The 25,672-nt window shown below is 44.1% G+C and overlaps 1 protein-coding gene across 1 annotated transcript in view; it reads left to right on the forward strand.

Annotated features, from left to right (window-relative positions):
• Positions 1 to 25,672, forward strand: part of LOC124476720 (metabotropic glutamate receptor 8-like) — an 87,194-nt gene that overhangs the window by 50,345 nt on the left and 11,177 nt on the right. The window contains exons 3-8 of the mRNA XM_047034024.1: positions 3,707 to 3,842; positions 4,717 to 4,871; positions 5,415 to 5,552; positions 16,093 to 16,293; positions 23,933 to 24,069; positions 24,268 to 25,203. Of these exons, the coding sequence (XP_046889980.1) occupies positions 3,707 to 3,842; positions 4,717 to 4,871; positions 5,415 to 5,552; positions 16,093 to 16,293; positions 23,933 to 24,069; positions 24,268 to 25,203 (1,703 nt within the window). The remainder of the gene's footprint in view (positions 1 to 3,706; positions 3,843 to 4,716; positions 4,872 to 5,414; positions 5,553 to 16,092; positions 16,294 to 23,932; positions 24,070 to 24,267; positions 25,204 to 25,672) is intronic.

Here is a 25,672-nt window from a genome sequence, read left to right on the forward strand (position 1 = left end):
GTGTTTGGGGAAGTTTCTACGGTGTGAATTGTAGTTATCAGAAAGGAGTGGCTTCGTGGCACAATACTGTAGGCTCCATCGTTAGTATGCAGACTCCTAAACAACCACACCGTGGATGATTGTGTTCATATGCGGATGTAAATAGCATAACATTCAAGTGTGTCACATACGACACACATGCCAGGGGGTCCACCACAGAAATCCGTCTCTGCTTTTGTCCCATCCTGCTGTCCTTCCTCCCTGCTGTCCTTATTTCCCACAGGAAATAAGATGCATTTGCTTTATCGAAATATGGACATTTTTACCAGTTCTGTGTATATCTGCAAAAACCCAAATTAGACACTGCATGCCACAAAAAGTGAGGAGAATATGGAAAGTGTTATCTCTTGATATATCAGTCTAGTTACCTGGGCAGAGAGCTTCTTCATCTCCCCCTGACAAGTCAAAGGTGTGAAAACTGGATCGTTTGTGCTGCGTTGGAGTGATGGTAGGCGTGCTGACACAGACATTGTATCACAACACGCAGCTCCAACAGACAGTGCTCAACACCTTTTCCTTCCTTTTGACATCGCCATCACACCCGCTTTATAATGGGATATTCTGGCGTTGAGTCCAAAATAGTTCAGAAACAAGTTCTGATCCACTGCAGTGGAGGGGGCATGTTACCCGTTGTCCCCCTCCATGTCTCCCCGCCCACCTCCCCCTCCCCTGGCCCTCCTTCACCCCCCTTCTCACCCTCCACCTCCCCCCTTCCACTCGACCTGCCCCTCCACTTCCATCTCCTCCCTCCCCTATCTCCCCCTCATCCCCATCCCCCTACCAACCAATCAACAGGGCTTCCATTAATAATAAATGTGCAAGGAGGAAAGGAGAGATAGCACTAAAACAGCAGGAGGTGTCACACCATGAGAATTGGATTCACTCTGGTATCAACAAGGAGCTGATGCACACCGAAAACCCCTTCACTTTTTTTATTTATTCATCAAGTGATTTATTCGATGTCGTGAAAACACACCTGTAAATGACTCGTGCCCCCTCACCGTGTCATTTCCACAAAGCCACAAAAGGGGACATGAGTCATTTATGTCACACAAAGAGACTTGATTGAATGATACAAAAGAATCAGCATATTAACAGTGCCGAGGGGCTCCACAGTTTTGCGGGGCAGAGCGAGTCATGATCGTTAAGTTGTTAAATTACATTGTACTGTGCCAGGGGGAATCCGTCCGGCCATTAGGGCACAATTAATCTCTTCAGAAATTTGAATGGATTTGTGTGGGCTACACACACGCACTCTCACATCATATTCCAACAGTAATTTACCTAGCATTGTTCAAAGGGTGGCTATAGTGCTCTGAAATTAAACGTTCCCTGTTCTCATCAACGGAATGTGGGCTTGGTTGTCATCAGCTACTACCAAAGTTCCAGATACAATGCAACTGTTCCTTCCATATAGGCTGGCCTTTGTAGAACTGATGGTGTAGATTCAGATAGTAAGTCTTCTAAACATGTTGGTAGATCGCACACTGCATGTAATCAGTCAAATCTACACAGAATATCTAATGACGTTGACCACACAACGGGATGAGATATCTGTTTTGCCCTTTTAATAGAAGTTCAGCTTTGATGTATAGTGCAATCAGGTTTGAGATCTGATGCTGGAGGCAACTTCCAGTCGCAAAGTCACTGCCTAACCCGCGTTTGCTCACTTGGGGAACATTTTGTCATGACACAGACGGCTAATCTCCTACCACAGTTGCGTTCTCTTTGAAGTTTTATTTTGTCATGAGATTCTTTCCGATTGCAACAGACATAAAGACAAACACACACATTACAGATTTTAACACACTAAAACATACTCACACACACATACGAACACACAAAAAATCACGCTCAGACCTGCACAGTCCTATAGACACAGAAATGCATAAAGACAACCGACACAAACACACACACATACTGTCATAGTGCATCTCATCCACTTAAATGCAAACCCCTAAAACTACTGCTCCCTCAAATAATCATGACAGGGATTATGATCCAAAATAAAGGATAACCATTTTCCAAGCATGACCTGAATGCCAAAGCATGGTGCAGATTGGTGTTTACCCTTAGAAGGGGAATATGTTTAGGGCATAATAGTCGAGTCGTGTTTGGACACCCGTAAGGCACGGTGATGTCTCCCCAGACAAAGGGCCTTCTGTTGGGGAGGCACTGGGGAGATGAAAGTGGTCCAGATGTTCATGAAATGGACTGTAACAAGGAGAGATTGGATTCCAGAGGGGAGATCATCGCTTGAAGTTGCAGCGCTCTGCTCTCATGATTTAATACAGTGGTCTGAGAATGATGCAGTGTTATTAGAGATCCCCATTAAAAACGACAACGGGTTCCATGTTAGCTTCTGGCTGCTACAGTAGGCATGTCTGCTAGGCCTCCCCTTCTGCTAACCATGTACCACTGCTAACCTGTCTGACTCCTAGCCATGTCCTACTACAACCAATGTCCTACTGCTAACCGTGTCCTCATGCTAGCCTTTTTGACTGTTAGCTGTATCCTACTGCTAGCCATGGCCCACTGCTGGAAATACCGATACTGAAAGTCTCACCCACTTTCTCAGCAGTTTCACAAACACCTTGCCACAAGACTTTTTAATTATGTTTTTCAACTGCTGATGTTTTTTAACACTTAGGTGTGACGATACCATCACATGTAATGAGGATCTAAGTGTTTTTGTATTCTGGACCAGGTGGAATGGAAACAGAGATGGACTTTGTCATTCTGTTCCCAAAATATCTTATCAGTATGCTGAGAAAGTCTCCGTCAAGGGAATCAGATAATAATGGTCTAGCTCTTTCTCTCTTGTCTTCTTTCCATTGTCTAAACTCTATCTGTCGTGACCCTGCTCCCACCCTCCATCTCTCCCTTTCTTTCTTTTTAAAATTCATTCCTTTCCTCCACTCTATCTCTCCCCTCTGCTTTTCCCTATCTCATGTTTTCAGCCAAACTTTTCCTTTCACTCTCAGCCTCCCCGATCCGGCCCTCTCTTTTTCACCCTCTTAACTTGTCTGTCTCAACTCCCTCCTTGTTTTTTTTTTTTTTCATCTTTCCCTCCCCCTTCCAACCCCACACAACACCTATAATTTCTCTCTCCCAACCTCTCTGTCCCACACGACACCTGGCCTTTTTGACTCCTCTTACTCCCCATACTTTTCTCTCTCTCTCTCTCTCTCTCTCTCTCTCTCTCTCTCTCTCTCTCTCTCTCTCTCTCTCTCTCTCTCTCTCTGTCTCTCTCTCTCTCCGTCTCCATCTCTCTCTCTTTCCTTCCCTTTCTGACACCTTGCTCTTTCTACACCCTTAATTTGTCTGTATCTCTCCACTTTAAATTTACCCCTCCATTTTCTCCTATTGGCATCGCTCTCACTTTCTCTATCTCTTTCTTCCATATTGTCAGTCTCCCTACATTCGAATTATATTTCTTTATGAACTTCATGTTTATATCTGTACTCAAAAGGATACTAAAAAAGTCAACACATTAGAGAATAATCTATCTCCCTATCTCTCTCTTTCTAACACTGCCTCTCTCTAACCCTCTAACTCTCTCTCCAAGTCCCCCTCTTTTTCTTTCACTCTCTGAGTTTCTCCTTCCTCTCTCCCTCTCTTTTATGTCTCTCTCTCTCACCCTCTTATGCATCTGCTCTTCCCCCAGGTGGAGTTTGTATCGCCCAGTCGCTGAAGATCCCCAGGGAGCCGAAGCCGGGGGAGTTTGACAAGCTCATCCTGCGCCTTCTGGAGACCCCCAACGCCCGCGCCGTGATCATGTTTGCCAATGAGGACGATATCAGGTGTGACTCACTCTCTCATTCTTTCCGTCTCTTTTGTATAGACACACGCTGGCGGATGAACCCACACGAGTACACCTGAAAAGAAACACAAGCACCCACAGCACTGCACACACACACACACACACTCCATCACTGCACTCTAGGCAACTCTGAGTCAAGACCAGATTGTTTATCCTCCATCAGCTAATCCACAAACTCTTCACTGAGGATTGAGATAACGATGTTTCGATTAACTCTGAGAACACGGGGCTAAGAGGACCAATGCGTCAAAGCTCTCCTGAACCTCAGTACTCTTCAATGCATATCGTTTCAGGGTTATCTCTGCTGGATCTGATTAAGCTGAAATTAAGAAGTGCAGTTTATCGACTGTTATAATTTCAGGTTTGATATGAAAGCACTTTGCCACGCTTCTCACCTCAAACACCTGCTACCCAGGGAGAGTGGACTCTCCTCAAAAGTCATTGTCCTCGATAGAGGGTTGAGGAACTAAGCCAGGTTTCCCAATCTTCACTGAACCCCTGCCGTCGTTCCATATTTCAGTGTTTCACTTGAGGAACAGGGGAGAAATGGAAAATGAGAGAGGGAGTGAGATTGCACATTCTGGTAATCTGTCTTGATTTGATGACATCCTACCTCAAAGGTTACCTATCGTGAACGAGACTGTACCTTTTATCTTTATGTCAGGGGAACGCTGTAAAATAAGCATCTTGTTGTCACTTGTTGAAGATTTCTGGACAAGGTGTGCTTGATTTGGTGTTTCGGGTGGGCGGGGGTTCACTTGATTTGGTGTTGTGAAAGAATGGGATGTGCTCTTCTCTACCCCATACCTTCTCTCTCCTCTCACTGGCCGGTCTCTCTGTCTCTCTTCCCATAGGCGTATCTTGGATGCCGCCAAGCGGAACAACCAGACGGGTCACTTCCTGTGGGTTGGCTCGGACAGCTGGGGCTCCAAGATCTCCCCGGTGGTGGGGCAGGAAAGGGTGGCCGAGGGCGCCGTCACCATCCTCCCTAAGAGGGCCTCTGTGGACGGTAAGTGGAAGCCTCGTTGGTTTAATTCGCTAGATCGAAATTGTTGTGGCAGCGTTCCGGAAGACTACAGAACGCCAGCCAAACAAATTCCAAATTGAGTGACTCCAAAACAAAGGAAGCCAGTCTCAAGGCTTTTAAAGCAGACTGATTAGTATAGTGGTAAAACATTAATGGGCAGTGCCTGAAATCCCAGCACTTTCATAGTAATCACTTTTTGGACTTACTGGATTCATTGCAATGTAAAACCTCCCAGGTTTGCCATTAAAGAAAAAAAGCCCTCTAGTCCAGTACAGAGATGGGCCTGTCTTGTCTGTAAATGTTGATATGTTGCTTTTGTTTCAGTAACCATATTTGAAATCAGGATTAGACTTGTAGATTCGATTAGTAGATGTGATTTGTTACAACTGGCACTGAATGTAGAAGATACCTGTACACATGAATTAAACTCTTCCATCAGATATTCAGTATGCACCCCGATTTCTCACATAAGTTGGTTTCCTTTCATTGATTCTCTTTCACTGCCTGGTCTTCTGGATATTGCAGCATTCGACCGGTACTTCCGAAGCCGCTCCCTCTCCAACAACAGACGGAATGTGTGGTTTGCTGAGTTCTGGGAGGAGAACTTCAGCTGCAAGCTGGGCATGCATGGCAAACGGCCAGGGAGCCCTAAGAAATGTACAGGTATGCCACAGCCTAGCGCCACAGCCTAGCGCCACAGCCTAGCGCCACAGCCTAGCGCCACAGCCTAGCGCCACAGCCTAGCGCCACAGCCTAGCGCCACAGCCTAGCGCCACAGCCTAGCGCCAATCCTGTGAAGGTTTGGACGAGTCCCATAAACCAATGCAAATGTTGTATATATGTTCTATGTAAGTGTGTTACATATAGACATTGACCAGCTTGATTACAGACTGATTACATGACGGTGGATTTTAAGATTAGCCAAATTTGGCTTCAGAGTAGATTTACTGTAGGTCTGCATAGTTGGTGCTGAAGTATTTGTCCATAGAAAGAATTCCACTCAAATGCCCTTCTTAAAATTGGATTATACTGTAGCAACAGTACTGTACACACATGTAAAGGTTAAGTACACTTGTGCTAGTGTATCAGATTCCATACTCATATATATAAAAGCATATATATATATAAATATATATATATATAGCCTTCGAAGTCCTAAAACTTGAAAGTCATGAACAGCTCTAAAACAAGACCTCATCTCTCCAAAGCACCAGGTCTAAATAGTATTGACATTCCCCATCCACATTTAGGCACAGCAATATCACAGAGCCTGTGTACATGAACAGACCTCACACCAGTTCTCAGCCAGACAGACAAACAAGGCTTTGCTTCCCTAACGCAAACCCTGCCTGTTTAAACAACCCACTGCCGAGACGGCAGGCCAGAAATACAGAAAGTCGAAAGTTTGTTCGCCAAAGTGTCAACACTGTACCGGCATCCCCACATGCTCAAAGTACTTGTGATATCGGACAGAACTGTCAGCAAAGGTGACCCACTCAGTCATGTGACACGGTTCTCTAGAACTGTACATGTGGCTCTCAAACCGTCTGTGTAGCCACAGCACCAAGACGTCCTGGTCAGATGAGAGGACCGTAAGATGGCATTAAAGCAGTGGCTGTCCAGTATGTACAGACAGCCTCCGATTAAAGTGTCATGACTAGCTGAGTCCCTTACTTGTTATTCAAGTATTTGTCTGAAGTGGTTAGACCTGAAGGCCATTACCTCAGGAACCTCATAGACTCACATTTACATGGATTCATTTAGCAGATGCTTTTATCCAAAGCGACTTCCAAGAGAGAGCTTTACAAAAGTGCATAGGTCACTGATCATAACAACGAGACTGCCCCAAACATTGCGGGTAGCCAAAACATGAAGCATACATTGTGAAAAAACGCTCTTGAGCGGTGGGACCACCAGACGGTTGTCAGAAGAAGACCGTAGGTGGTGGGTGGGGGTGTAAGACTGGAGGAGAGACTTGATGTAGTCGGGTGCAGTCCTGTTTACCACTCGGAAGGTCAGTACCAGGGTCTTGAATCTGATACGGGCCGTGATGGGAAGCCAGTGGAGGGAGTTGGGTAACATGGGAGCGTCTGGGTAGATTGAAGACCAGACGGGCTGCTGCGTTCTGAATCCTCTGGAGAGGGCGGGTTGCGCATGCTGGGAGACCGGCGAGCAGTGACTTCCACTCAGACAGAACTTGACTCATAACTCGAGTTTGAAAACAAGAATTTGGTCAAAGAGGCCTTGTTTGCTATCATTTAGATGAGGTAGTCTCCATTCTGTGGGGCTCTTAGGGTGTCTGACAGAGCCAGGGGCAGCATCGGCCATGTGGCAGACAAGTTGTACAGAATGTCTGATCTGAAGCCATACTTTGGTATGGGAGACCCCCGGAGAGAGAGGAGGAAGACTATTTGTGCGTGTGTGTGTGACTTATGCTTGTGTGTATTTCGGATTTAAGCAGTCATGGGTATCCAATCTTATTTATCTCGTGTGTGTGTGCATTCTACATTTGTAAATCCTAATAACAATAATTCATCCCCATGGCACATTCATGGATGACTTTCATACATTAGACATTCTTCCATTGTTCTCGTCTTGCATGTGGTTGTGAATGTCTGTAGTAATGTGGTTGTGTCCCTTGGCTCAACACTCTATTTCCTTTCTCCTAGAATGTACACAAATGCAGACGTCCGTCCCTCGCCCATATCCACGACAACGCTTATTTTTCTGACACAGCGACTTGAAGTAATGAGAATAATTACAGAGCTGTCGTTCCTGAGTGATGCTTGCTTTACATTCCCTCTCTTTCCGTCCTCTCTCGTTCATTCTCCTTCCCCCTCCTCTCTCGCGCTGTCTTCCCTGCACTCTCTCTCTCCTGTTCTCTCTCTTCCTCCCACCCCCTTTATTTCCCCCTCTCTTTGTCTGTCTCTCCCTCTGTCTATCTCTCCCCCTGTATCTTATCTACACTAGGATGCACATAACACTTCACTGCTGATAGATTTGTCTGTCAACAACACACAACCCAGCTCCTGTGATTATTATCACACATTTTAAGGGGAGAAGGGGGGAAGGCAGACATCAAATCACGACGGCGTGACGACAAAAACTATATAAATAACTCAGAGCGTCCTGACAAAAAACACACACCCCATAAAAAAACAAACCAGATGCGCAAACGCGAAGTGTCGCCATAACTTTCGCTGCGCCGGAAATTAGACAAAGTCATCACACTTCGGTCTACTGAGACAAACAGCGCAAGAGGCCCGGGGGGAGCATCTCCAGAATGAATTCCACATCACTTAGCTTAGCACACAGCTCGTCCACCACAAAGTGCCATTGTGCTGACGACAATGTCCTCGCAGTGGGGTGGGCGTAAAACAAATCAACATCTAAAACCTTGATGATTGTTCGGGTCTTTTTTGGAAACAAGAACACTTGTTGAGGGGCCCGATCCTTCAGAGACTAGTCCGACGCACCCGGCAGGATTCGGATTGGGGATTTGGTGGTGAATGTGGCCAAGCCGTTTGAACCGAAAGAAACTGACGAAAGAAGAAGAAAAACGAGCTCAGCTGTCCAGCGTTGTGATAAAGTCGGGTGTGATTTTCCCATGAGGCTGGAAGTTTTGAAGGTGATGCCACAAGCACTCTGGAGGCCTCCCCTACTGTTCACTCTTCATGGGAGCTGGCAGGGAGAGCAGCGGCTTGAATAGATTTTATTAGCAACTCGAGATTGAGTTTTAGTGCCATGAGGAACGAGAGAGGCGCTGTATAGGCATCTTCTATCAGAAGCCATCGCTTTCAGAAGAGTAATCATGTAACCAGACAAACGGCTGAATCAGCAACACCCCTCTGGTCATACACCACCTGTGTGTGTGTGTATGTGTCTGTGTGTGGACGTGTGGCGTGTATTTCTTTATTGTGTACCTGTGTATCGATAGTTTGCAGCCGGTGCAATATTGTACACAATACACGCCTGTCTTTCACAAACCTCTTAAGACAGCAATGGCTTATGTGTGTAAAAGTACATTGTGTGTGTGTGTATGGGGGGGGGGGGGGGGGGGGGGGGGGGGGGGCTGTTTATTGTGTGTGTTGTGTGGGTGTATTTATCTGTCTTTGCGAGCATGTGGGAGTTTGGTTAATATGTTGTCTGTGTGTGAGTCCTTTGCTGTGGAATTACACGTTTGCTTGTGTGTCTGCATTTGAGAGTCTGCATATAAATTACATTACAAACAGTGTGTGTGAGGGTGCATGTGTGCATTTGTGTGTGTGTGTTTGTGTCTGTGCATGTGTGTGTACAGCGTGTGTGTGTGTGCACGCATCCAGCCATGTGTTCCTCCACAAAGGATTCATTTAGACAGGAAACACTGTAACTAGAGAGAGCCTGCATTCAGTAAGCCCTCTCCGGGGCACACCTCCAATATCATGTGGAACGTTAATGGTGTTTGATTTTAGCATTGTGTTACTGCCGTCCTCCCTGCTCTCTTCACATCCTACAGTTTTGTCAGATTGCATAGTTTTGTAATACAACCACAAGCATATCCTCTGCTGTGTAGGCTAAACCTCGACCAATATGCAAGTCACTGTCCCACTGGAACATTCCAGAAGACAGCAGCCTCAGTCTACCGTGGTCGCTTCCGTGTGGCACAATATTATTGTTTCTTGTTGACGCCAAAAATACCATCAGAGCATCCCAACATGACTAAGATCAAGACTGTGACTACAGCCCACGTACAATACCCCGGAGGCTGTTCACTCATTCGCTCAGTCACAAACAGGATTAACCAGTTAGTGTACAAAAATACACTATCATAACTGAGCTAAAAATATATGCCCCACTTGAACAGCACTATTTTATTTTGTATCATATGCAAAACAGAGACATGGCAATAGACTGTAAGTATACTCTACCTATGCACATTTTCCACCATGCACTGTGAGTTTACTAAACTACTGACTCACTGAAGAGGCCAAAGTATTGTTCCAGGACAAGGTTTACCACGCAAGTAGTGCAACGCCCTAGGGGTGTGGAGGTGCACTCGATACATTACGTATGATAATGAAATTGTAGCAATGGCATGGCAGATGATACTGGCCTGCTGCATTGAAGAGCAAAGCAACTGCTCCTATGGCTGATAGTGTTGGCATACAGGGTTGAAAGAGTGGACGCGTAAGAGGGAGTGAGAAAAAGAAAAAGGAGGAAGAGAGAAAGAGGATGAAGAATAAATGAATGAATCAGATGAAGAAAAAAAAAGGTGTTTGCTCTGGGATGGTTCATGTAAGGCCACAGTCATTAACTGTAAGTCATTGTGATGGTTAAAGATTTAACAGATATACTGACCTGGGGTCAGAGTTCACTGTATCCAATGTTCCGTTGTGCGGGGTGTTCCCACCTCTGCTGATGTGTTCCTCTCTGTTGAACAGTGTACATGTTTATAGCCCCATCTTTTAACTGCTCATTTCCTCCCAGAGAGAGTATGACCCTCTGTTAAAAGCAATCCAATAACGTAATTATGCCCCCAACCCCCCCCCCCTGCCTTCAGGCATGTGAGACAGAATGAGACTAATCGATGATTTAGTAATTTAGTATGTGTGAATGTGTGTGTACTCTACACGTGGGGTGTGTGGGTGTGTATGCTTGTACTGAACGTGTGTGTGTGGGGGTGTGTGTGTGTGGACTGTCGGTGTGTGTATGTGTGGACTGTCGGTGTGTGTATGTGTGGACTGTCGGTGTGTGTGTATGCCCACCTAATGCCAATTGTTTCAAATTGTTATTGTCTTCATCTTTGACCTCCCCCTAAAAAAGGGAATTTCAATTCAGTTTCAGGCAATACAGTAGTACAAATGGTTTGAAATGCCATCCAGTACTTTGTGAAACATGACTTTTGCCATACTGCCTTCAATACACCTGTACATCAACATCTAACCTTTATCTTAGCCTTCATAATAATTGACCTATATGGCACTACTGAATAGTCAACAGTTGTGGAGATCCACAACCAACAGTGTCTCATCATTGTTGTTTCCTGCCTGGAGGAGACTGGTTTTAAGGGGCAGGGGATCAGCTCCCCTCATCTGGAACATAGGTAGCCAGCATACAGTATGTAGCATATCGAGCTACTGGACTGTATATCCTGAAGGGCATCAAGCTTGTGCACATATAGTAGGGTATGTCGGTAATGTAAATAGGTTCTGAAGTTAGTGTATAGAATATGTAGGTAGTGTAGTTAGGATATATAGTTATGTAGGTAGTGTAGAGTATTGTAGGATAAATTCTCTGTACCAAGAGACAAAACAAGCTGTCAGTGTTGTCGATAGGACTATGAATATTTCATCTCAGCTGTGTGCTTGGTTGCACTCTGCAGTCCGTTCAGCTTGTTTATCCCATCTCTAAAGACGCTTAGCTACTATAGGTCTGTTGTCTACCCTCTCACATTTAAAAGTGAGTTAAAACTGTACAAATTTCCCTGACATACATTGGGAAAACATGAAAGCATTATATTGTATCTTATTTTGACAGTTGGTTTCTACAGCACTATTCCTAGCACCGTCTTTTGCACTCGACAAGTGTACTTGATTCTGATCATCGACAGATGAAAAGCAATCTCCACAAAGCCCAGTTATTTATTTATTCAACACATTTGGTGTGTGTTTTTCCCCTCCGTTATGGAGACTGGCTTTTTGCCGGTTCTCTAAAGGCACCCATCTCGAGATTTGGAAACAGCATGAGAGCTAAGGGGAGGTGCTGCCTTTTGTCGGTGCCACAGCGAGTACTGCTAAATGCACACCACTCAAGAACATTCTGGAAGGCATGCTTTTTATGTCTTTCTTTCTTTCTTTGAGAAAGTACAAATGGAAATTTCTTGTGCTCAGTCCTTTTTGCCAAATGTCTTCCCAAGGTAGCCATTAGCACCAAATAACGTTTACATTTGTCTTGAAAGATGGCAAAGCCAGAGTTAATGGTTCTACAGCTGTAGGGGAATAAGAGGTATAAAAGGTTATTAGTGTAGTCAAGTCTTTGACTATCTGGAGTGTGGTGCCATGTGTATTTCACAGACATGTTAATGTCGTTGTATCATCTCACATTAAAATACTGTAGCTGAATTATGCTTACAGAGAAACCTGATAACATCATTGTTGTTGTTGCTCAACAACAATCATTTTCATTAGCAGAAAACATTATGGTATTAAAATCAAGAATATCATTCTTTTAGGGTTTTGGAATACACAAGTATTTAACAAATTTTAGATTTTTTTCATCTCTTATCTACTCACCACCTCTTAGACACAGCGGAGTACAATGGCAGAAAATTGAGGGATGATTTTTAGTTGGCTGAGGAGCATATCACTAGAATTTGCAGTCGTACATTGAAGCTCAAGGCTATTTACCTCCTGTCAAGAGACAGGTGGTAACAACAGGTCCGATTATCATTATTTGTTAATTGAAGGAAATAACATATGCAGACATAAAAAGCGCAAATTAACCCCCGCCTTTCTTTTCAGCTGTCAGAGCTGCATCAGTCAAATGTAGACATAAGCTTGGCAGCCGAAGTGGCCCAGGCTGGTGTGTAATTACACATTTGTTAGTTTAAAGGCAGGCTAAATATTTAATTTCTTAATGAGCGAAAACAAAAAGTAATTAGCGAAGCACCCAGTTTATGGCCCGATTTATTACGATGTGGCCTCGTCAGCCAGGCCTAGCCATCTGGGATTCTCGCTAGTTGAGGTCCAGGCTTGTCCGAGCCTGGTCTGGCACGTAAATGATCTGGTCAAATGATCCCTGTCCGCAAGCCGTTAAGTGTATCATGTTTAGTTATTCGTTCATGTGTTTGTTTATCCAAAGGACAGGGTTGTCATCATTGTTGTATCCATTTAATCTTGTTGCCTGATGAACAGACACAGTTAAAATCTCTCACCACTTGTTGCTGTGAAACCAGTCCTACTGTGGAGCCAGAATCAATGGTTTCCCATCACCTCTGCAAAGACAGTTTGCAAACAAAGAAGTCCAGTGTTTTATCTGTCTCATCCATGCTGTTGAAACCTGAATGATCCCATTGTGCTTGACTCATGTGGGGGAGCAAAAACCCTGATACATCTACAGGTCTCCTGGTGAAACCTTGCTGACTTGCTCAAACGTTACAAGCGTTTAAGGTCATGAAGAGAGTAGGGGTTGTGGCAAGGCTTGTCCCCTCCGCACCATTAATGCTGAGCGACTGTGGCAATTACGTGAACTTCACACAACCTCTGCGTCCAACAGCTCCTCCTCCTCCTACACTACGACCAGAGACTGTCGACACACCGGTTCACCGTCTTATAACAACTCTAAATCCCTTTGAGGCTGCGAGGGGGCGTATCAAGTTGTCTTTCTACTGTTCTCTCATCTCATCTTTCTCTAGCAGATTGTAATTTGACTTAATTAATTTGAGCAGCTGCTTTTATCCTTAGTAACGGCAGTGTAGGGGGAGAGGGGAGAGGCAGATTGAACTGGAGACCTCTTGATCTGCAGTCAGTTCCTGTACCACTCAGCTGCCCACAGAGTATATTGCTACAAAGAGAACCAGATGGACATGATAATGGCAAGTAAAGGAATTAGAAGAAAATGATATGAATATTTTTTTGAAGATTGTTTGACCTCACTAACTTACTATAACTCTCTGAATACTATCCTGATTATTCGTGTGCCTATAATATAGTCCTTACAAGTCAAGTACCAGTATGTTTGAACAATCGGGTTGGAGAATGGATTTTAGACAATAGTACTGAGAGAAATCTCATCATTGGAGGTGGCTGCACCTATCACAGTGAATACTCGCAGAAAGACCATGATACAATGACAAACAACTGTGTAATCGAGAAAAGAGTGATACAGACAGAATTCATTTATTACATGTACTGCAGAGCGGTTTTCTTTTCATGTCATCTTGTATGGTATATCTCCACTTGATATCTTTATAACAATGAAATTCTGAGGCCAGCCAATGCCAGACTGCCATTATTAATGCCACGTTGATAGAATATGACAAAAGTTTGACGCTAGCCATAAACAATAAGGCTGCATGATGATGCAATATTAATGTAAATATATTCCGGCTTGTCAGACATGCTGTATACGTTCAGTACTGATGCCACAGCTGGGATTATTCTTATTTCATCTTATCTCACAGTCGAAGACTGTCTGTAATTAGTTTGTCATTTATCTGATTTTCTCATTTAATTGAAACAGCAGTATCCCCTCGCGCTTCATAGAAAGGGGGAAAACAAACGCACGTCTGTCCTGTAGAGGGGGAATTAAATTTGCCCTTGTAAGTGATGTTTAATTGAAACGCCAGCGTCTGTAATGAAGTTGTCCGTCAGGCTTATTGCCACACATCATTCAATATGATTGAGGATTTCATCTTCCCTGCATCGGTTAGCTGGTATCGTTATCAAACACACAGGCACATTATCCCCCCGTAAGCCGTGAGTCACTATTTGGTGAGACGCTGCAACAGAGTGCATGTTGTTTTGCAAACAGGGATTTTGTCTTACCAGGTTCTAATGTCAATTTTCTTCAATAATAGAAATATCCATGTGTTATAAACAGCATAGATTATCACACATGATTTACCAGGAATTGCTGTTACATTGTCTACCTATTTGAAGGTAATAATAATACATTATTAATATTTTAAGGAAATGTCCTTGCGCAAAATATGTTTTTTTACATTCATATTGCAAGAGCACTTTGGAAATATTGACTATTCCCTATTCCCATATTTGCATACCTTATCAGAGCATCACAAACCAGGAATTAGCTCAGAGAATTAGCTGCCACAGCACCATAAGATTCTCAGATCACATAAGATTCTTCTAATGTGTAGTTAAACTTAAAGCCAGAGCTAGTTTGGTATTATTTAAGGCCCTAAACATAAAAATCTAAAACTCAAGAGAACTCCGTCTAAGCTAAGCACGAAATAGAAAGATTGAAATGGACAATATATGAATACTTGACTCTATTTTACAATGCAGCGTCTCATTTTCGCATGATTTCTCTTGTTCTCAAGTGTTGCTGTCTTTGACATGTAGGCACCAGTGAACTGACAATGTCTACACCTTAACCTTTCCCAACGTTAGCTGGTAACTGTTAAAAATTAACACCTCAGTCATGTCTATCACGCCTCCATCCTGTCAGACACTGGCTCCCTGGTTCAGCACCGGTACTATTCATTATGGCACCACAGACAAGTAATCAGTCTTTACTGCTGGAGCAAAATGTCTCCCACTTCAGAGTGATCTGTCACACCCACAGCTGCCATTAAATTGAATTACATTTCATTTATAAATTCCTATTAATTCAAAGTTGTCATGTCCACTAATTCAGGGCCAGTGTGACCAATGAGTTCACAGTCATTGCCTTAGCCTTGTTTTTTCCCCTCCCTGTTTGTTGCCTTGAGGTATGTGCAATAAATAAATAAATAAATAAATACATAAGGAAAGTGGTGACAAATATTACAGTGGCATTTATAGGATGGTTCCAGAGATCGGAAGTCCACAGATTAGATACAAACATTCATAAAAGTGTTCACGAAAGACATCTCCTGCGTTTTTGTCAGTTTCAAATAACTTGTACAAATGGGTGGAATGTCTGGAAACCCAAACTTTTTTCTGATGCACAACTTTGTGGTGAGAAAAAAAAATCAAGGTCCAGCTGAACATGAGTCATTCTAGTCACATGTTTTATAAAGAACTGGGTGTTGAAATGCGTTTGGAAACGTGTGCATTGTTGAATACCACCGTTTTGTCTGCTGTTACAGTACACAAGGTGAAAAGGTTTTGCTTTCAATGCAGCGTTTCTACATTCATTGAGTTTACATTGTGAGCTGGTATTATTCACTCAAGATCAGCTTGAAAAGAGCCAAGGACGAAGTTGCTGAATCCCAGGCAGTGTGACTCATTCAGAGATGTATTGACCTTTTTGCTTCTAGTTTCTGCACGGTGCAAGGACGGTGTTCTATCGAATTGTACAACCATGTCAGCATTTTTGTACTACCATAGTGCAAAACGGTCGGACTAGCCTTAACCTTGGTGTGCTCATGTGCAGTAAGCCCTGAAAAGGAAAATCAAATGGCTAGGATCAAATGTTCATGAACATATATACCACATTTCCACCAAAACAACCACAAACAAACCGAGATAATAACCCAAATTCTCCTCCTTTCGATGGTCAGCGCTGGAGAAGGTGGGCAGGGACTCGACCTATGAGCAGGAGGGGAAGGTGCAGTTTGTGATGGACGCGGTGTACGCTATGGCCCACGCCCTCCACCGCATGCACCGCGAGCTGTGCTCCGGATACCCCGGGCTGTGCCCCCGCATGGCCAACATCGACGGGAAGGAGCTGCTCAGCCACATCCGGGGCGTCAACTTCAACGGTAAGTCTGGTCATATTTATTTCTGTAGCACATTTGCAAACGACTGAGTGATGTAAAGTATTGTTTTTATTTTTTGATTGTTTAAATATTGTGCTTAGTTTTTTAGTTTTGACTCATGCTTAGTTGATGCAGGTGTGTGAATTTAGATTTTTTATTTTTATGTGTTCTTTTTTTGCGCCATCTCTAACAATATAGACAAAAGGGGAGGGGGGGGGTGCATAGGACCCTCTCTACAAAATCATCAAACACAATAGCTGTAGAAGTGAGTCTAACTCCAGTTTCATTATCTTATAACCATACAAGTTAACTGTAAACAATTTTCAGACTATTTGTGTCTGTCTTATCACATAACGATGTCATGTCACATCATCTCATTCTTCAAAATAATATCCATTGCCTTGATAATGCTCAACTTTCATATATTCAAATATCTTTCATCATTTTTATCGTCATCCGACCTTCCCTAATAAGGTTAGGAACTTGTAGCACTCCAGTTACACTTGCAGTCTTTATTATTTATACGCATACAAGGCCTTTTTTTCAGTTGACCGATGAGCGATCTTTATCTTTTAGGAGGAAATTCCCTGTGCAGGTTTTACTCTTGACCCCAATAATGGCATGCATTCCTCTTTTTTATCACTCTTCTTAAGTCTCTCTTCACTTTCATCCAGTTCTGCCCCCATCCCAACTCCCCCAACGTCTGACACTTCCGCCCTCTTTGGCTCTTTCGTTATTCATTATTCCCTTCTTTCCCTCCTGCCTTTTTCTCCCTGCATCTTATCCCAGTCTTCCTTGCTTCTCTTTACTTTCTTCTTTCATCTTACTCCATTTTCTCTCGTGCCATTTACACACCTCTCCCCCTCACTGCTCTCCTGAGTCCTGAATAGGGAAAAAACCATCATCATTCACATCGTCACATCTGACCACGTTTCTGAGAACTATTTCTGTTCCAGTAGTTTATGTCTTTGTCTACTAATATTCACTATCTCCTAAATGACCTACTCTCTAGGCATTTTTAAACAACCCAATCACCACAACCTATTGAAGTACTAAGAACTGTCCTTTGAATAATGGGCTTTGGCCTCTGTACTCTGTAATGGATAACATGAAAACATGCCAGACATGAGTCTTGCCTGGGCGGCTCATCTTTTGAAGCTGGGCCACATTCTCCTGGAGTAGGTATCAGACTAGCGTTAGCAAAAATAGACTTTGAAAAGTCTTGAGGACAGAAGCGAATCGTGCTTTCAGATGGATTTGGGTTCTGCTGTATTTTAATTGCCACTCGCTGGGGCTAAAGGAAAAGGCAGGGCTTTGATATCTGGTATTTCTGAGAATATGAGATCAGTTTAAATGTTTAATTGCCAATACTGTTGCAGCTGGTGTAGGGTATATGTTGTCAATTAGGAACCAATGGGATATAGACTGAAAGCACAGTTCTAGCAAAGAGTTTGTCAATCGTTGAGTTGACAGTTTCATTTTAAAACACTTTTTTTGTAATTTTTATACCAATTACAAGTGAACGGATATTTATCCGTCATCACGGATAAAATATTTAAGAACACCATCATCTTAGCGATAGTCTTTTGTAGCACATGTGATTTCAATAGTATCTAACCCCAAAAAGTCTTCAATACATAAAATGCTACATTAATTATTTGTGTAATTGTGAGTAGCCTTTTGAAATAAAACCTGATATAGTCAATATTCTGGTGTTTGTATGACCCAACCATTCAGTATTTCCACACCGCAAAGATTCAACTTTTTTCTCTTCCTCTTGAAACTAGCAACAACCAGCCAGCCCAACTGCTTCAATCAGGAATTATCACAATACTTTATCATCTTTTGCGAAACACGGCCAAAGAAAATGAAAAAAATATAAAAGTCCTGCCTTCATCTCTCTTCTCTTGGCCCCGCGTGCTTCTCCTTGATCTACCTTGAAATGTTTAATACTTCAGGCAGGAGAGTTACCACCACGGAATCCACCTCACCCTGAACAGAAAAGTCGATTTGAATAATTCTCCTATCTGCGTCTCAAGCAAGGGGCACTGTAGGAGATACAAAGCCGAGGGAAACAGGCGCACTCGCTGGGCTTAGCCAGGCAAACATGCAGAATTGGTAAAGCTTCACTTGGTTGATTTTTCCACATTTTGCAGACCTCGAAGGGATTCCTCTCTCTTCCAGGCATGGTGAAATGTGGAGCAGTCCTGTGTTATTTTGGGAGGTAATCAGGGGTGATGGTGGATTAGCAAAGAATACCTCACCACAGGCCTGAGATGAAAGACAGCAAATGGCAAGACCCACTTGCTGAAACAAAATCGTATTTTTAGTTGTTGATGACAGATCACACATGCATACATTTGCAAATCTTCAGGCTGAAGGTTTAGCCTAAATCCTTTAGACAAACACATTCAAAAGTGAAATCAAGCATGATTGTGGTCTTGTGTGTGGTTCTTATGGTGTCTGTTATTGTGGGTGTGTTTGCTCTTATAGGCTGCACATGTGCTCCACACTTGATATCACTTTGCTAGGGGTATACAGTACACTGTAAAACATCTGTAACACATGCATGCTTCAAGATGTGTGTGGGCATATCAGAGCTGGGCCTGCACGCTCTGTGTGTGTCCCTTGACTGGCACAATCATGCTTGATTGAGCCTGCAGCAGAGCCTTAGCATAATCCACACGTATCACACATGAACATCACCAGTTTGTGTGTGTGTGTGTGTGTTTGTGTATGTGCTGCCACACACTGTTTTTCTGAGAACAGGGCACCGGGGTTACCCATAAATCGGAGTTTGAAATGTAGCAAATCAGACGTCCAGCTTTAAGCAGCACTCTGACAGTGACTGTGACCGAGGCCGCAGGACAATCGCCAGCTCAAGCATGATTCCACTCGCCCCAGTGGCCGCGTGCATACCCTTATTTTTAGATTAGCGTTGCGAGGCTAATGGAGACTGAGCATAAACAGCTCCAATTGCCCCTAATGCTAACATTTGCTATGATAAGCCCTTCTGCACCAAGTCCCCTTGTCCATGCGTCTTGTTTTGAATACGATTACTAGAGCGTGGAAGAATAGAACAGGCCGTCAGGGGGATGTTTCAGATTACTTTGGACAGGGACAGTTAACAATAAGGGTGATGAAAAGCAGTCCTATTGCCATTTTTGTTGTTCCATTATGCAGGCCATCTGGGAGATGTAATGTCTGAACTTTTCGTGGTCCTATAAGGAACAAGGAAGCACGCATGTGTGACTTAATGTGATAGGATGTGTTACTGAATTAATGAATACATAAAAAAAAGGGAAGGCCGAACAAAGATGCGCAACAAACACAAGAAATCCACACCCAAAGTGGTGAATCTTTCTAATACCTTGCACAGGCCGACAGTGTGAAATATGCTGAATAGTCTATTACTCTCCCTGACTCTAACAAACTAGCCAGAGAAGCCAGGGAGCAATCAATGCGAGAAGATGATTTCAATGGGTCAGAAATCCCCCCCATCCCCATGTCATTCCTCAGACCTAATACTGCCTGTCAGTGTCTTAAAGGACAGCTCTACGCCTAGAACTGTAAAATTGCTATGGGGTTGAAGAGGTTAGACCTCATGGCTACAAGCACTTTTACCTGATTTGCCTTGCAGCAGGACTGACATTGGAAACTTGACACCACATCACCGCCTGGCACCCCAAGCAGCAAATGGCAGTTGAGGATCTATGAGCAGTGTTCGTGCTGTTTTCCCTGCCGATATACCGTGAAATGAAATATAGGTGGGGGGTTTGGCACCGTTAAAGTAAATACTTGGGAATGTGGCTCCTGGAAGTCAGAGCCGTCTTCAATACAAACTGTTATTTTTTTCTTTCAATTGTATACCTCCAGGCCAGCTGGCTTGCTAGTGCTTTTACCCATGGTGTCCATTTTTGTTGTCACAAGGACACAGACACACAGTAGTTGCCATGGAGCTTTCAAATCCAAATGGCTGTGATGCTCAGTACTCAACACATAGTCAGAGAAGGGCCTTTTGTAGACACTCCTCCAAAGAATCAATGGAAGTTCACCTTAAAACTGAACTGAAAGGAACTGGGAGGCTTCTTTAAACGTTCCACTGTGGGCGTTTTGAAACGCATTCCATTTGAAAACTACAGCGCTTCCTGTAGGATACTGAAAACATGAATAGTTATATTGAAATGTATCTCACAATATGTAGACTTAATGTTTGTTGGTATGGATTACCTGACAAACGATACACCTATTGTGAAATAAAACGCATCAGTAACCTTATTGTCATGCAACAATGTGAGTTCACTCGAGGGAACGAACGTGTGGAAGTATACATTCACTGCAGTGCATCAGTAGAGTATCAGTGAGATTGCTCTTGTCCTAAATACCGTCTGCTGGATGTCAGAATGTGTTCCAGTACACCAGGGGCATGGATATGTTTTAAAATGTGTGTGGGACAGCGTCTGTCTTTTTTTTTACTGAGGGTGCAGCCTTTAAGTGTACATTTCAGAAAAAAAGTGATGGGACATGTATAATGAAACCTATGCCTCTGCTATACAGTTAACTGTAGAGGCATCTCAAAAACAAAGCTATGGATTATAAGACAATAAGCTTGTTCAGGAAACTCTAACAACCCACTCATTCTATCTTTTTTTATCCCCCAAAAGATACATGTCTATAATCCCTGTTCCTCCCTGCCCACTGTATGCAAAACAGACATTGAATTTTTCACAAATTTCACAAAATAGTGATGACTTGCTTAATTTAAGGCCCAAATCAAGAATGATCTTGAATATACTGCAGTATCCTTGTATCCAGGCTGTTAATCATTCACCACTAACCTTAATTTAACAAGCGTCCATGAATTTCATTGAAGATTAGGTGGCAGATGTCAGAACCGTGTGTGTGTGTGTGTGTGTGTGTGTGTGTGTGTGTGTGTGTGTGTGTGTGTGTGTGTGTGTGTGTGTGTGTGTGCTGGAAATGTTGCCTGCCTTTGTGAGTGTGGGTGGGGTTGGGAAATGGAGAGACCATTTCACTGACTCTCTCTTTGATGTGCAGTTGGAGACGTCGGGTGAAAGATACGTCAAAACCTTGACGACTCCCTCAAGTCATTCTAGTATGGTCATGTGAAAACAGCAACGTACTTGGTTTCAGGTTCTCTGTAGGATAAGGAAAACCATGAGCTAGACAACCAAACCTTGTACGCTTCGAACTCCAGGCTTTAGAACTTGGGTCTACATTTTGGTTTCTGCTTGTTTATTTGCAGTTGCAAAGTCACTAGTTTTGCAGGCCTCTTCACCACATCTCTTCTTACACACAGCATTACTATGTTTTGCGAAAGTGTGAGTTTCCAGTGTGTTAACAGTTTGGCCGTCAGATTAGATTATTAAGATTTCACCCAGAGCACCAAGTTCCCATCACAGAGTGCTCATATGGAATATTTTCAAGGCTCGACATGGCTCTCTCCCCTCGCGCCCAAATCTTATCATTTATCAAGACAGATACAGCAAGCTGGTTATAGAAAGCCCTACTTTTATCTCTACTTGGATGTGCTAGCGGGGGAGAACCAGATCGTCATCCCAAGGCCGCTTGGCTTCCCTGATTCATCGCTGTGCGCTTGATTTGTGATGCATTTATTCACCTTATACAGAAGCAGGGCTTAGACATAATCAAAACTAGCACCCACTCACAAATGATAAATTACTGTGGGCGTGCACTCCTTCATTAAGAAAGACCTTTCCTTTTAAATTCCAACTCTGAAGGAAAGTACTTTGAATGTGGCTCACATAATTGGAGTCTAAAGAGTGGGTCAACATGTGATTATGTCCAGGATTGGTTCAATCAAGGCACCACATCACAGCCTTATAATCCTGAGAATGACTCCCACAATGGGAAAACATGTTTGTTAAAGTTCCAATCAAGAGGCAATGATTGGGAGAGCAAACAGTCTAAGGTAGTCAGGAGAAGGATAAAATAAGGTTGTGGAGTTCTACTGTGTGACAAACTGGAAGTTTGAAATAGGCCTGTGATCATTTGTTTATCGAAAACCATGTTTGTACTGTATTCAGGCCCATATCCATTCATGCCCATATCCCTGGGACTGTGTAGTCTGTTTCCTACAGCACCTGTATCCGCGCCCATACTCAGTGTCCAGAATATGAGGTTTGTACCAGCTAACAACTGTTTACCCACAACCTTCTGGCCCCTTTGGCTCTTCCGGAATCAGCAGGAACAGATGAGTGCACCTTTAATAATGGACATGTTTTTTAAGTTCACAAATGACTGTGGGAACTTCGTTTGTAAAACAGAAAGGCTTGAGTTCCAACTTGAAAAACAACAAACAAATAAGGAAGTCACTGCAGAGCCCCAAACTTCCTTGTCTGTCTAATTAAGACCCCAGAGTGTTGCAGTGAGAGCCAGATAGATGTGCAGTGTTTCCCACAGATTAGAAATCTAATTGTGGCGGGGAGGGGTGTGGGTTGTCAGACCGGGGGGGGGGGGGTGGGGGGGTCGTAATAATTCCTTCGTTAATAATTCGTTACACAGTTAATTTGGTAATAATTTGGTACATTAAATATTAATCCAAAATGATTCACACCTTCACAAATTAACAACAACTAAAATATCATTTCTGCATTATGCATGTAGCAACGCTAGTGCTAAACAACTATTTAACTGGTCGGCTCCATGACGCCGAGTAAGTAGCTAGCTCTTGAGACTTCTCACCAAAAGAACGAAGGGGAAACTTCTAGTACTGTAAGTCGCTCTGGATAAGAGCGTCTGCTAAATGACTAAATGTAAATGTGAGTAAGGTACCTAGCGAAAAGTAGCCTCAACTTTCCTCGACTTTTAGCTACGGCACTAATGCTGAAGGCTCGCTGATATCGGTCTTACTAGAACGGCATATGTATGCATTGTTGCTAACGTGTGCTGACGTTGTGACTGTGTGCATATGTGGGAAAGACGCATGAGTGACAGAGAGACGGACGAATGTTTTACGAAACGCAATGTGTGGCGGCCGGTGTTGATTCTGTGGCGCACCGCCACAAATTAGTCTATGTGTGGGAAACACTGATGTGGTGGCATGTGAGGCCCTGCAGTTGGAACTATAATTTCAGCTCTTAGTCTTTTGCGAACCAAAGGAAGGGGTTTGATAGGCGTTAAGACAGGGGCAAAGTGTCTGAACTGATTAATTTATCAACGAAGGAAAGACAAACAGCTGTGGGTGGTGTTTTGAGAGGTGACTCATATCTCTTTATCTTACGTCCAAGGCCCCGGCATGTATTGATTTTGCTCCAATTTCTCCCGAGATATATATTTTTACATACATCTCATTTATATACCATGCCCTCCTCCTTTCACACTGGATTAAGATGACTATCTTTACGGACACCTGTGCGAGAGATCATTTGGGAGCTTATCTTGTGGAAACTGATGAGAGGTATTTAACTCAGTCTCACAGACGTTTTGTCTGTATCTATGAAGTCCCAGAACAACGTAATATACATGCCAGGGAAATGAAAATGAACAACCACAAACAATACAGTCCATCCTCTCCGTGGAGGTACAACATATGTCAAACTGTCTGCTTTATGTTTGCCATTTACTTATCATTGTAGTTTTTGTGTGATTTCCTGTCTTACAGGAAGTGCTAACACCCCTGTGGTATTCAATGAGAATGGAGATGCTCCGGGACGCTACGACATTTTCCAGTATCAAATGAACAGGTCGACGGCAGAGTACAAGGTCATAGGTCACTGGACAGATCAGCTTCATCTAAACGTAGGCACAACCCACTAACTTCTAGCTTTGTTTTTCACCTGATTAAATGAAGGTTAATAAAATATACAATTATGTTATGATGAATGAGGAAATCTGGTCACTCAAGATTGAAGATTAGGATCATGTCGGGATCCTCATTTCCATAATAAATTCCCTCCCCTTCCCCCCTCCCCCTTCCTGTCCCCTCTCTCCTCCCAGCTGGAGACCATGCAATGGACGAGCGGGGACCCGTCTGTGCCCGCCTCCGTGTGCAGCCTGCCCTGTCGGACGGGCGAGAGGAAGAAGGTGGTGAAGGGCGTGCCGTGCTGCTGGCACTGCGAGCGCTGCGAGGGCTACCACTTCCAGGCCAGCGAGTTCCTCTGCGAGCTGTGCCCGTACGAGCGGCGCCCCGACCAGAACCGCACGGGCTGCCAGCCCATCCCCATCATCAAGCTGGAGTGGCACTCGCCCTGGGCCGTGGTGCCCGTCTTCATCTCCGTCCTGGGCATCCTCGCCACCACCTTCACCATCGTCACCTTCGTCCGCTACCACGACACGCCCATCGTCCGCGCCTCGGGCCGCGAGATGAGCTACGTGCTGCTGACGGGCATCTTCCTGTGCTACGCCATCACCTTCCCCATGATCGCCGCGCCCGACGTGGCGGTGTGCTCCTTCCGCCGGATCTTTCTGGGGCTGGGCATGTGCTTCAGCTACGCGGCGCTGCTCACCAAGACCAACCGCATCCACCGCATTTTCGAGCAGGGCAAGAAGGCGGTGACGGCGCCGCGCTTCATCTCGCCGGCGTCCCAGCTCGTCATCACCTTCTCGCTCATCTCCGTGCAGCTGCTGGGCGTGTTTGTGTGGTTCGCGGCCGACCCGCCCCACACGGTGGTGGACTACGGCGAGCAGCGGACGCAGGACCCGGAAACGGCGCGCGGCGTGCTCAAGTGCGACATCTCGGACCTGTCGCTCATCTGCTCGCTGGGCTACTCCATCCTGCTGATGGTCACGTGTACTGTGTACGCCATCAAGACCAGGGGCGTGCCAGAGACCTTCAACGAGGCCAAGCCCATTGGATTTACTATGTATACTACCTGTATCATTTGGTTAGCTTTTATACCGATCTTCTTTGGGACGGCACAATCAGCGGAGAGGGTGAGTGACCTTGTTTTCTGTGTCCATGTTCCATAGGTAAAGCAATACCGAGGCTTACTTGCAAGTGAAGTGGATGTTTCTCGTTTATCGAAGTGGCAGTTTCTAACATCCTCACTTTTGCTAGATGCTTGAGTAGGCTCGCTATATTTAATGCGCCATACACAAAGGTTTTTCAATACAGTCTAGGGGGCGCCTTGTTCGCTAACCGGATAAGTGCACATACCAGCCCTTACCTCAGCAGCCTGGATTTAAATCCGGCCATGGCCCTTTGCTGCATGTTTTCTTTCTCTCCCTGCCTTTCCTGTCATATGTCACTTAAAAACTGTCCAAAAAAGCATGAAAAATGCCAAAGACATACAGTGCCCTCCAAAAGTATTGGAACAGTGAGGCCAATTCCTTTATTTTTGCTGTAGACTGAAAACATTTGGGCTTGACATCAAACGATGAATGTGAAACCAGAGATCAACGT

This window comes from Hypomesus transpacificus, chromosome 14 (assembly GCF_021917145.1).
Source record: "Hypomesus transpacificus isolate Combined female chromosome 14, fHypTra1, whole genome shotgun sequence".
Classification (NCBI taxonomy): Eukaryota; Metazoa; Chordata; class Actinopteri; order Osmeriformes; family Osmeridae; genus Hypomesus; species Hypomesus transpacificus.